At 45.8% G+C, this 14,087-nt stretch overlaps 1 protein-coding gene across 1 annotated transcript in view; it reads right to left on the reverse strand.

Annotated features, from left to right (window-relative positions):
* LOC144151566 (glutamate receptor ionotropic, kainate 2-like) overlaps positions 1–14,087 on the reverse strand; it is a 178,671-nt gene that overhangs the window by 95,905 nt on the left and 68,679 nt on the right. Inside the window, exons 3-4 of the mRNA XM_077682666.1 lie at positions 13,411–13,680; positions 929–1,110 (exon numbers count right to left, since the gene is read on the reverse strand). Coding sequence (XP_077538792.1) covers positions 929–1,110; positions 13,411–13,680 — 452 coding nt within the window. The remainder of the gene's footprint in view (positions 1–928; positions 1,111–13,410; positions 13,681–14,087) is intronic.

Consider the following 14,087-nt stretch of genomic DNA (forward strand, 5'->3'; position numbering starts at 1 on the left):
CAACCACATGAAGATGCATTGATATTAGCTTCCAAAGTATATAAACTACTATTTAATAACCATGAGCTGTTGTACTTCGTGAAGGTGGATGGCCAAAGAAGCTGAGGTTACGCAGAATTTTGAACAATGGCACACATTCTTCATGCAAGGCGGGCTGCGACTATCCGCTCCTCAGCGTTATCCACTCTCAGTGGAGGCTTCGATATTGGGCATAGACGTATCCGGTCGTACTGAAGAATCCGTGCACGAAAACATTCAGCAGACAGTCTACATGTGCCCCATAGCTCAAAATGTTTGCCGTCCCCGGAGTCTAGGATTTCGGGCAACACGTGGCTGCCCATTACGACGGAATGAAAAAAGTGAAATTCAAAATGGAGAACGAAGCATTTCTGGTTTTCTGTCCTGTACTCGGCTGGATGGGCTAAATTTTTGGCGTATAAACAAGCAGGGGTCTATATACAAGTAAAGGGCCAAACAAACAAATAAACAAACAAACATACAAACGAACAAAAAAAAACAAGCCAGAAAGAAAGACAACAATAAATGAACCAAACCACACAAAACACGGCAAAGAGACAGAGAAACAAAACAAAGAAAGAAACCAACCAATGCGCACACACAACGCCTCCCGCTGTAGAACTTGTGATTCAACGGCATGTGAATAAAGTTGGCTTTACCGCGGGGCGTTTTTCTATTTTTCGAACGCAGAGCAAACATGCAGGGGGTCCAGGCATAAACAGCGTTGGTGCCATATGACATCACTTCGGGCGCATTTTTCTATTTCGCGATGAAGGTGCGCTGAAAAAATACTGCACTTGTAGCCACAATGCCCATTTACTGTTCATCATGAAGGCTGCAATCCACTCGAGCTGATGCTGGGCGGGCCCCTGACACGGCCATCGCGACAGACGAATAAAAATTTGCTCACCGCTTCTAGGAACTCGTAGACACGCTCAATGGGCACGTCCAGCAAAATGTTGAACTCTTTCGCCAAGTCGATGCGCTTGAGTAGCGTCTTCACCGCTCCTTGGTCCGGTCTGTAGAGCTCCAAGTTGACCCGTGCACCAAGAGCGAAGGATGTATTAAGAACATCCTTCATGCGCACGAAGCCTGCAAGGAGTGCGGCGCCAGAGCTGTTATGAAGAGGCACTTGTACGTAGTGGCAGAACAAATCCTCAGCGAAGACATCGAAAAGCACGCGGTGCATTTCTCGGCAGAGCCTGTAAATTATTGGTTCCGGTGCACCTCTTCTCTCTCGGCGGACATTCCAATGCGTTGTTGCCTTAGAAGTGCTTAATTTATTTGTGATGTGCAGTAACCACTCAGATTAGGCACGCGTAAATATTCTGACTAATTCCCATAGAGCATTTTTGATCCGATACATCTCGTGCGGATATTGCTTATAAGAGTACATATTGTTCAATATTGCACTGGCAGACAGCAAAACAGAAAACAACTATCTCAATGTACTTAATGGGGACATGGGCAAGATTGCCCTTTGAGCAGTAACTAGCAGTCACCCAATGAGAGCGGAACCAACTGTCCGTACAGCCAAAGAGCATCATGAGAAACAAGGTTCAACGTTTAGAACAACCGCAGGTTTGGAGTGTTGGTATAAAGCTGTAAAAAATGCAGACAGGTAAGTACACAGGACGAAGTGCTTCGTCTTGTGTACTTGTCAGTCTGCGTCTGCGTGGCTATTTAGCCGTCGTGAAATATTAAAACATACTGTGTTTGAGAATTTTTTTCTATTCTTGCATCTCCTAGCAGTCCTGCAGGGTAGTGGGAAACATGGAGTAACGAGCATAAGAAATTTAGAAAAATTGTAAAAATAGTCGCATCCACCACCGTAGTCTTCGATTAGGGTTCCTCTCATAGCTGAGGCGTAGCCACTACGACCTAAACCTAATCCGGGCTTTAACTCTGAGAGTCGTTAGGGAGCAAGTAGACAAAGCACTCAACCAAGTGAACTGACCTGTTCTAAAGAAGAACTGATACTAATGGGAAATAAAACGTAATAAAGCCGTAGATTTATCACCACTTCAGGTCAGAAATTCGTATATTTCAGGGCACTCACGTCAGCCTGTTCCACTTCAACCAAGAGAAGAGGGGCGAGTAAAAGTGCTCACCACCCTCACTAGAGCCCAGATTATGTTTGTGCAGGCTTTTACCTTGTTGCGCGTGCCTGTCGGCGACACATTTCCCCAGAATCACGTTTCAAAATCTCGGTCCTCGTTTTGTGCAGTTCATTCCTTCTCAACTCGACGAATAAGGCCAAATATAGACTGCATAATTAGCAGTGAAAACGGGCAAGATACGCAGCTAAAGAACCATTATTAGAATTTGGTTTCTTGCCTCTGATCCTGATACCTTTCGGCTTTGCGACGTGACTCTGCTTTCATGGCGAGCAACAAGCTTGGTTATTACATATTGGCGGGATAGATTAGGTTAATCAGGTTTTGGGCCACTAGAATCCAGGGATTACTCATAGTACACTCCGACGTTTTACTGCTCAGCAACTGCTGCGTTGACGAAGAAAGAAAACAAATAAAAAAAAACGTAAGAAAGAGCGAATATATTAAGAGCGTATCATATTCCGTGCTTTTTAGAAATTTTATAACTTTCTTTTCCTTCTTTGAGTCACAGCATCCACCCGCAAAGAGTACCTCTACACACTCTCTTTGCCATAAATAGCTTACCCGTCACGGTAGTTATGAAGACAGTTGTTTCCCCAACTCTGCTTTAGTTTAGGTAATTACTCTACTAGTTACTGTATGGTTAAGAGAACAGATTATAACAAGACTTGCCTACTGACATGCCCTAATGAAATAGCTAGGCGCTAACCCCTAATAGGAGGTACGACATCAGATGATGAAAGCGGCTGCTATCAGCGCGTTCTATAGTGTTCTTTTCATTCGCAGTGCTACTGCCTTCGGCACTGAAATCCTACCCTTCTGTAGTTCCCCCGGTGAATACGCGCGTGAGCCTTTTTGTAGTCCCTGGGTTTCCCGGAGAGCATGTGGATATCTATTCGCTGGGAAGCTGCATAAAGGGCATATAGCTTCCCCCAATGACTTAGCCTTGTCGGCCAACGCATGCCTATATGCTTTACGACACACCTAGTTCTTTCGCGAATGCTTCGTATATCCCGATTTAATGTAAATCTTAATACAATAGAACTAAATTATGCGATTTCGTACTCTTACAAGAGCGCAAAGTTCTGTTTGCTATTTAAGAATAATTCACAATGAAGGATCAACCATTAGGAATTCCCGGCTGGTGCCAATGCACAGGTTTATACGCGAACCTTGATGTTACAAAAAATGGATACCACACGACTTTTATCAGAACAATGCCCTCAAAATTATGTAAAAACAGGCTGCTTAAAAGGCTATAGCCTCAATCATGACACTGAGTTTCATATATGTATTCGTTCATACTCAATTGTACTTCATGTCAAATCTTTATCTGCTGTCTGCTGAGAGTTTGTATACGCAAAATCGCTGCAACATCGTGTATTATAGTAACTGCCTCGAACAAAATTGCGACGATTTGCCAATAGAACTGTGGTAAAATTAGACCTAGTTCAAATACTTGTTATATAGCTGCTTCAAGTGAAATTGCAAATTATCTAAAATTTCCGTCTGGTGTCAATTACTTTCCTCCTGCAGAATACGTACAGTTAGATAAAACGGCTGTGACGTGTTTACTCGGAACCACCGATATTAATAAGGCGAATGATTTATTTATTTATTTATTTATTTATTTATTTATTTATTTATTTATTTATTTATTTATTTATTTATTTATTTATTTATTTATTTATTTATTTATTTATTTATTTATTTATTTATTTTTATTTACATATACTGCCAATGCCAATTAGGGATTATTGCAGGAAATTGTGAACATAGTGAAATGACAAGATAAATACAAAGGGTACTACGTAACAAGTGAAATATTACATTAACGAGCGAGACAAAACAGATAGCAATACATTTTATGACTACAACAGTACCATACCAATTATAACTATATACTTACCAAAGGACATAATACGAAATAGTTACTGAAAGAAGAGTAGGGAGCACTTCAAACAGTGGACAAACAACTCAATTCGTCATTCCAAAGACATTAAATAACATACGAGCATTGATGAAAATATTTCCAATGATTGACTGTTTGTTATACTGATGGGGCAAATTATTCCACTCTCTAATTGCTAGTGGAAAAAAGAATATTTGATACAGTCAGTCCGGCACTGATATTCATTCAGTGTCTGCGAATTCTTTTGTCGTGTTGGCCTTGTCTCTGTGTATGACATATACTTGGAACTGTCTATGTTCAGCTGTTCGTGAACTAATTGATACATCCTCGGCGTTCAGTCGCACTGAGCGAAGAGCGCTTGGCAACTACATTGGTATAAAAAATATTTCTGGGTGCATAAAAATAACTGGGTAGACTGTAACTCGAATGCGAATTGAACCCTGCTTTTCAGGATAGGAGCCGAGCGGGTTACAACACCGCTACCGTCACAACCTTGCCTGCGGGCGAGCACGATATGACATAGGCTTCATTCCCATTCGCGGACAGCTTGGTAGACTGCTTACGAAGCAGTCGAATTAGACATCTAAAGGAACAAGAATTCGAACGGCGCAGCGGTCCCTAACGCTACACCAACGCACACAACAGTCTCGTACACACATGTTAAGAAACGCAAGCCGCTGGTTTCGTAAATACAGTAGAACCCCGATAATACGACTTTCAAGGGACCGGCAGAAAGCGTCGTATGACCGGGGGTCGTACGACCGGGGTGCGGCTGAATGCCGGCCTAGGAGACGGTCTCATTCGACAGGTGGTCTAAGAACTGATTTAAACTACTATACTCAGCGCCTTTCGCGTTATTTGCGAACCCTTACCTGCAATCCCAAGTTTAAAAGAAGCAACGCCTATGTTGCCCCCCCCCCTCCTCAACCGCGTCAAGCTAGTCCGCCAGCCAAGTGCGGCGTCCGGTGCTATTTATAGACCACCAGCCCCGCCCCTTGCGCACGCTAGATAAGGCCGACGTGATCCAGCAAATTGACAGTGAAAAGGAGTAAAAGTGCAAAGGCCAAACGAAACGAACGATAGTGCATGGCGGAGATGAAAAATAAATCGGCATCGTCGTACATGGTGAAGACACACTTTGTACGGTCCCGTCCCGTCGTTATTGGATCAAAGTGCTCAGCACAGCTGTTCTGGTCCCCACAAGACCCAGCAGTGCGAAGTAGATTAGATGATTCAAACTTAGCGAGTGAACTGTGATGCGGGGAAAATTATAGCGCCGTATTACTACAGCGACTTGCTGCGGCAGCCAGCGAGTGAACCAAAATGGCGGTGCCAACGGGTACGTGTCCCCACCATTGCGGCGGATGCGGGTGAATTGAGGAACTCTAGCTAAGGAAGGAGTGGAGAGACAACGCAACTTTGAAAGACGGAGAAATATGGGAAGAGAGCGTCCTGAAAGGAAGAAGCTTGGATCGAGCGGGAGGGGACAGTGGCTGATCGGCCATCGCCGTGGGGTTACGTCGTATGTGTTTTCGCGTTCGTCGGCAGCTCGACGAGAGCTTCAAATTCACGGTCCGCCGGCCACCTGAACTTCGTCTTCTCGCGATTGTCACGTTGCCGCAGTGCTGCCGCGTGGGGCCGTCGCAGGTAAACTCCTGCTCATGCCTGCTTGCTAGCGTCTGTTCAGCAAGGGATCCGGCCCGCTGGCGGACCTTTGTACATCAAGCAGCGTCAAGCGGGTGTTAAGAATAAAGAAGGTCGGGACGAGGCGGCGGAGCGGTGTTATATATGGAAAAACGCCGGTATATCCGTGCCAGAGTCCGTCGTGTTAAGCCGACCGCGTGCACCCGAGCGTTATATCATCGGAGTTTTTAATGCAATGTTTCTATGGGGAGTTTGCCGGGGCCGCGGCGATCCGTCGTAAGTCCGGGGGACGTATCAGCGGGGTTTCACTGTATTACCGCTAATATTACAAACATTGCGTGATTTAAAAATAGGAGAAAATCATCTTTACCACTAGTAAACTATACTAAATATTCCAAAACAAGTAAGTTTGTGACAACCTTACTACGCAAAAAGGCGGCGCTGGCGTCACTTGATAGTTTCGACAGGAAGGTAGCCTGCATGGTTGCTGACTTAGATTCTGCCTCCTAGAAGCAGTGTTCGTTGACTGCCTCGTGCAAATTGGAACGGGGCTTAGCATGGCGGACTGTACGCAAAGACGACAACGAAGCCGTCTAAAGGCTAAATTAGAATGTACCCATACTACGTGCAACGTACCGCACACTAGGTAAGCTCCTTTCACGTTTACAACAATTTGCGTGACTGCACGCGAATTTGGGTATACAAAATAGAAGAGAAATGAAAGGGAAATAAGGTGAATCAAGATTGCTCAAAGTGATGTAAAGTGGACGAATAAGTTAATAACGGTGAACCAAAATGATTCAAAGCGTGTAAAGGGCAATCAGAGTGTTTCAGGACGGATCAATACGCCATTATGGTGGATGACTCAGTGAAGATGATAAATGAATACGAGGATAAAGTTAATGTTGAGCTAATTAGGATGCATGACTAGGTAGTAAAGAGGATAGATCAGGGATTTAAAGACAATGCCTACGCGAAACGAGTGTAACGACAAATTACGCGAATTAGGTACGACTATTGAATAAACAGCTAAATAAGTGGCCAATTAGGCTTAAAAAGAAAAAAAACGTAAAGTGGACTGAAAAGCAAGATAATGTGGGGGTAAATTTAGTGGTCGCGAAGAGACAAGTCACGCGAGAATATTAGACATTTGTGTCGACGGTTGGCACAAATGTGGAGACATCCAGTGGGAAACAAAGTCAATCATCTGGCAGTGTTTAATAGGTACATTGCAACTCAGGCTTACGTCTCTAAATCGTCTTATACCCGTGCCACACGTACACGGAAAATGACATTAAGTGTTTAAGGCCCTAAGATACCGAATGACATTATTTGGGCGGGCCGTGCTGGACCCTAAAACGCAAAGGCATAAATGTGTTAGATATGATGGTTACATTGACCAAAAAGGGAAATTCACTCATATTTTAGAAGCCTTTAACGTAGAGAAATGCGTCTTACAAGGGTTAAAAATATTTTGTGTGAAAGAAAATGTTATGAAAAATAGTGTTTTCTTAAAAATGGTGTACGCCATTAGTAAAAGTGGCTTCAGCAGCTGCCGTCGCCTGCCAGTGGTAGCCCAATCCGAAAAATTTCCCACGTCTAGTAACACGATGTTTTCCCGTTTGCCGCTGTTTTATGAACTTCGTCTTCTTCAAAACTTCACCGCCAAGACTGCACAAAAAATCGTCTGATTTTGAAGTTCAGTTACGCTTCCGCGTCAACGCTCTAATGCTGAGAGTTTCGTTGGTTTCATTTTAGTGCTCATCGCGTTCGAGAGCAAACATATTTAAGGCGTTTGTGAAGGCGAATGAGTTGTGCGGAACTCCTTAAACCAAAAATGACATTAGGGCGAATGGCATTAGATTCTTGCGTGTTGAAGCGAATTAATGGCATTAAGACCTAAGCTAAACTTAATGTCATTTTCTGTCTAGAGTCATGGACAATTCAAATGCGAACCGCGGAGCGCACGGCCGAAGATACCGGTGCCGTAAACTGGCAGCGGCCGTCGAAAACGCACGGACATGCGCAGTTGATATGTCGGGTGCGAGGGTGCTTGTCCCACTGCGATATGTCGCCCTCTCCTCTCTCGCATACTCGCCTTTTCGCCATGCCGCAAGAGCGCTGCAAGCACTGCAAATAGTACCGCCGCTGCAGCTGAAGGTGTTTGTCGCCTTTTTTTGAGGGAGTCATGGCTGAGGCAATTCGCGGATTTGGTGCCGCAAACAATAGATATATCATCAGAATTAGTCTCCAATTGTATATAGTTACTGCAAGCATTGTGTGGGTTGGGCAAATAATTGGCAGAATTTTAACATTCACAGAAATTAAGAAGATAGGCAGGTCCAATCATTATATAAGCCAGCTGCAAAAGCAATTTTGGCGGCCTGCTTTTTTTGAGTATTTTTTTTCTTTTTCCAGGCACCTCAGTGCTTCTAGAAATCTGCGGAGCAGGTACCACTGAGCATGGTTTGGGCGCGACCCAAGTGCTGATCGTTATTTGCTCAAGTTACTGCATTCCACATGCCGAGATATGTCTGCAATATCACGCCGGCACACACGGGGAGCAGGCGCTCGTGGAGCCGAGCATGCAGCGTCCGCAGATAATATCTCGCTCCGTATCGCCAACAATTGTATTCAGCGCTCCTGCGGCATGGCGAGAAGGCAAGCATGCGAGCGAGCAGAAGGCACCATATCGCAGAGGGACATGCTCCCTCGCTCCGACATCTCAACGGCGCATGTCCGTGCATTTCCCCCGGCCGCTGCCAGGAGACGGCACCGGTATCTTCGGCAGTGCGCTCCGCGGTTAATATTTTAAATGTCCATGACTGTTCGTGTGGCACGGGTATTAGAGATAAAATGAGACGCAGCGAATTGCATTCAGTTGGAGTGCTTAAGCAACGGCCGCAGTAGTTTTATGTCCATAGGTATCCCGAATTCCAATTAGCGGACATTTTACCTTAAAACAGATGAGCCCGGCCGCTTCTAACCACTCAAGCAGCCTCACAAAGCGACTGTGAAATGGACACCCGAATGTTTCTGGTATAGTCTACCAAATATCACTTAGATAATAGAATTTCTGACTGCGCAGGGAAAGGCAGCAGCAATCTTTACAAATCATAACCTCTTTCATTATTTCATCCAGATGGATGCCGTTGATGACGCACGTGTCATTTGATGCGTGGAAGCACCAAGGCCGGCGTCTGCAACTGCTCTCGGCCTGGTTTTCGGCCATTGCTTCGTACGAATGCGGCAACCAAGCAGTCGTATCGGTTACCCGGTACTGTTGGGCTGCAATAGCTCTTCGGCGAAGACTGGACGACATCGTTAGCCGCGCCGGTAGCTTGATATACGCGTGGCAAACCATCGAGGTTTTCCAGGGACATATACAGGTAACACCTACGTTAAAGGGACCCTGGAACACTTTCGAGAAGCTATTTCACTCCTTCCTTCGCGTCTGGTAGCACTGCAAAAGTTATAGTTATCGCCAGCACGGAGCGGGGTGATTTTCTCGTCGCACCAGACACGACTTTCATTTCTTCTTTATTTTTCTGGCTTTTCTTTAGGTTCCTATCGAAAAGCGTTCATTGCTGCAACTGAAGGAAAACCGGCCAACAGCCGCTACATGGCCTTAGTGACGTAATTCGAGCCGTCGAAGCACGTCAGGACTGGGAAAGAAAAAAAAATCTTTTGAGCAAGTTTAGAAGTTATCTGATTGGCATAGAGCAGTAATGTTTGGCTGAGGTACTTTGCGACCACCTAATCTAAGTACTGGGCGTGTTGGGCGGCTATGTTCTGCAAGCATTTAGGATTTCAAAAAAAGTTGAAAATAGACTCGCGGGGTCCCTTTAACACTTCACCGACCCTTTCCTTCCTTCAGGCACATTGGCCACTCTATGCGTTTTTCTAAACAATATGTTGTAACATATTGTTGCTGTTTTTCCCATGTCTATGTATTCTGGTGGCCGGAGATGTTTGGTGTGTTTACGTCGCGAGGATTTCATTTCTGAGTGGTGGTGTCGGAACGACGTCGGGCTGCCATTCGGAATCTTGCTGTGCATTTGGGTGCAAGACCAAACGACCTGCAGAGCTTTGGTCAGCATTAAGTCAGTCCTACATTCCTTAGGTCCGCCCGTGTTAACCAATGTCAGCGCCCTTCTAAGGTCTACCCCTTAGTCCGATATATTTTGCTAACCATGCAAGCATTTTCATTATTTTCTGTGGGCTGACAATGCCCGTACGTGCGATTCGTGTCCCAGTCGACAATATATCGTTGAATAACCGCACTTCAAACAATAATAAAATTATGCCGGCCTACTTCGGTCTTCTTGCTGCTTTATTTATGGTAACACTTTACGTATGCGTCACCCTTTAGGGGCGAAGACCCTTCGGGGCTGGGGCTGTTGGCGTCTCCTGTCGTCGTCGCCGCCGTAATCCTCGTCGTAATTGTCGTTTCATGTAGTGACTACACTAAAACTTAGGAAAACTCGCTCACGCCTCGCGCTAGAACGTGATGCGTACTAAAAAAAAACACCGGGACGCTCGTTTACGCCTCGTAATAGAGAGCTTCGTGCTTTGAAGACAAAAGACTTTCACAGGAAAGCTGTATACCTATACCTCCCAGCGGTTTCATCTCTGTTGTCAAAAACGCCAAGGAGCCAAGATTACGCTTATACATTGCATGCTTCGTCCCTACCATGGTTTCATGTTAGTGGAGACGGCCCAGGATTTTTGGCAATCAATGAGTCATGCGTGAAGCAATACAAAGCTCATAATGTCACAGCCAAGTCAAAACGCCGAACGAAGATTAAAAGAAGCGGTTGCTCGAAGTCATTTGTAGATTGGGTCAAAAGGAGCAGAAGCTGCCGGCGCTTTTGATGATTTTAAAATTGCACAACCTACTTACGTTATTGTTGAGCGGTTCTCCCCGCTTACCCTGATGCTAAAGTCCCCTAGCTGTGAATGATTACAACAACAATTCCCGTGATGGCTCAATGGCTATGGTGTGCTGCTTGGCCCAAGGACGCGGGTTTGATGCCGGCCGCGGCGGCTGCCTTTTAGATGGAGGAGAAAAGCGACAACGCCGTTGTGTCAAGATTTGGCGGTACGTTAAAGATATCCAGGTGGTTAAAATTATTCCAGAGCCCATCACTTCAGGTCACCTCATATCCAAGGTGTGACTTCGGCACGTTACTAAACAATTAACAAATCAAACCATCTCATCAAAGGAAAGCTCACTATGGTACAGCGATATTTTGAAAACTATAACCAGGACGGAAATATTTTAGGTAAAGTTGTATGAAGTTGTACGTACCGGCAGTTGCTGCGTGAGCACAAATTGGCATACCGACATAAAAAAAAAAATGGGGTATCAATTTTGATTATGTGGCTTGAAAGTGCAAGGTCTATGGCTTCCGCTGGAATTGCACGCCTCCCGCTCTTCGGCACTGTAGGCGTACTTTCTTGGTTGCCCGCCCTTAGCTGAGGCAGAAACTGGCGGCACACCTTCTGTCAAAGCACTTCTGTTGCGATACACGGCCATAGTTAATGCGACGGCGAACACCAGGTAGACTGTAGCCTTTACTACGTGCGCTATGCCGTCACGAGTCGTGCGCGCTCGTGGAACCGCAAGGAGATCGCGATAGTTTTAATGCGTGACTAACAGATGAATCATGTTGGCAAAATTTTCACTGCGTCCTTCTCAACAGAGCGAGCGGCGGAAGAAGGAAAGAAGCGGGCGCGTAGAGATAGCTGCCTTCCATAGTGGCCAGGGTGGTGTTTTCTGCGAGACGTTAATCGGTGCAGGTCTCATAATGACTTCTCCTGCTCTTCCCCCACCACTCGCTATCTTTTCCGCATGCTCCCGGCTTGGGCTGTCGGCATAGATGGGCCGGGTTGCGGGAGATAACGAATGGTACAGTGGCCTAGCGGCCTGTCCGCTGGTGCACGCCACATCGCGGAGTAGCGGCCGAACTGGCCGTCTCTACTGACCATTTTGAAAAACGTTGGACGGTACAGGAAGTGCTACACATGCGGCGTTGATCAGGACAACGCGACATACACATCACTGTTGTGGTGTTTGAGAATGTCTTCGCGCGTACGTATCTGTTTGTCAGCGTACGGACGAGATTTTCACACATTCGTTAAGATCCACGAATGAATCTTGGAGTAATTTTTGTGTCTCTTCTCTGCTGTACGTGTCGACCACCAGGCATACTGACGGCTTCCTCTGGCGCGTTATGAAGCCTTGAGACGCGCGTTCCCATGGAGTTTCGAAAGGCTCGGACCTTTTTTGTGTACTTCGTATTTTATTTCTGTTCTTGGCACCCTTTCCTTACAAAGCCATACTCCACGGATGAGCGTTTAACGTGGCGGCCATCCGCTGTTCACAACGCTGACTAATTTGCCTCGTTAGGCAGGCAAATTTGTTCGTTAACAAACTTTTGGTGCCGGTTTCCTGTAGAACCTCTTGATGAAAACACCAATGCAACACTTGCAGACAGTAGATACCCATATTGTCACGTGACCAAAGACCCGCCGCGGTGGCTCAGTGGCTAAGGCGTTGCGCTGCTGAGCACGAGGTCGCGGGTTCGATTCCCGGCCGCGGCGGCCGCTTTTCTGATGGAGGCTAAAAGCAACAAGATGAGATTTGGGCGCACGTTATAGATTCCCACGTGGTCGAAATTAATCCGGAGCCCTCCACTATGGCGCGCCTCATCGCCTGCGTTGCGTCGGTGCGTTCAACCCTGCAATCAATCAATCAACGTAGCCAAACACGACGCAGTTTTCCTATAGGAAAAGCGAGTTTATTGGAGTTAACTTGTGCTCCCCCAACAACTCAGAAAATACACAGGCGGCGAAAGAGCAGTCAAAAAAGTGACGCGCGCAAACTGGTGTCGGCGAATCCACTACCGCGGCGTCTGCTCTGCTGGTATTTATCTTACGGGGCGGGTGTTTCTCGAACTGTCGAATTACATACAAAACACTGTCCGTTCTTGTAGTTTCCTTTTCAAGAACTGTCGTTTCAAGAAGAATATTGTAGGCTGGTGACGCTAGTTCGAAACACTATCTTTATCAAAAGAGTTAACAAGTCCGGCATACAAAATTATCAATGGAACACGCGCCTCACTTGGCACACAGATAACACAGCCCAGCCTGGCCAAGTGGTAAAACCAAACCATAAATAAACAAATCCAATACAGGCTTCGCGGCAGTATATAAAGTTTAACTCAGGAGGCGTGCGCAATATGCGGATGCACACGGAATTGACAATTAGTGTCAATACACAGTCGACTGACGTGTAACCGTCGCCGAGAAAAACTACCCTTAATAAAAGAAAAAAAAGTGAGTTGCTATACCTAGCCTTGCGTCTTTGCCCAGATGTGCTTTGCCGCCTCATTTCTGTTTTTAATGCCGTGCGCATTACTTTGTACGTAGTGTATACTTCTAATGTTACTACACTACGCTTCTTGCGTGCTATCTGTTCTGTTAGTTATACTTTATTACCACGTTGTATTGTTTTAAACTACGTTGCTTCTGTTCAATTTGCAGTTAGGTGTTCTTTTCTCGGCCCCCGTTACTCAATCTTCCTACGGGACACTCTAAGGTGATGTGAATAGATAAATACGTAAGTCCACAGAGCTGGCCAATGAATAAACAGGCTTTGACTTCGACCCCTACGCACTCTTTTGATTTTGTAGTTAACAAACCTTGGTTACTCACTCTCGGTGTCCTCGTAGATAACGGTGACGGTTTTCCACCGACTTGTCTTGAGCGCCAGGTCCACGTAGGCCCGGCTAAGGACGTCCGGGTGCGGGTACACGTTCAATGAGAAGAGGCGCTGTCCAGACGAAAGGTCCGCGTATGGAGGGGTCCAACTGGTCTGCACGTGTGGCACGTGGAAAGCACTGCACGTTGATCCCAGAACAGACACCACGGACGGGGAACGTGGACCGAGCACCAGGGAGACACCCTGTCGTAGCATGCTGCATACTGCAGAGAGGGAAGACGAAGTTGTAATGCTGCGTCTTTCAAAACTCACAACAATACATAAAGCAGCAATTTAGGCAATCAGTACGTGGCTAAAAAAGCCAAACGCGTTAACCAAAGTAACCAATTTCTGTCGTGGTGCAGTGGCTGAGGTGTGGCGTCGAATCTGAGGCATTGCGTCGAGTGGAATAGTCTTCTATTCGACTCAAAGGAAAGCGACCTCCGTGATCACAACATATATAAATTTGAGGTAATTAACGTGCACATCTTGCCATCTGCTACGGAGAACCACTGATAAATTGTGATTGTGAAGTTTATAATATTATGCACAAATAAAAAAAAATTCATTCTTATTACCAACACTACCACGATGTTTACATCGGGTCAGCATTTTTTTCTCGTCACTCTGA

The sequence above is a fragment of the Haemaphysalis longicornis genome, unplaced genomic scaffold (assembly GCF_048455015.1).
Source record: "Haemaphysalis longicornis isolate Haplotype H1 unplaced genomic scaffold, Haemaphysalis longicornis Haplotype H1 scaffold_9, whole genome shotgun sequence".
NCBI lineage: Eukaryota > Metazoa > Arthropoda > Arachnida > Ixodida > Ixodidae > Haemaphysalis > Haemaphysalis longicornis.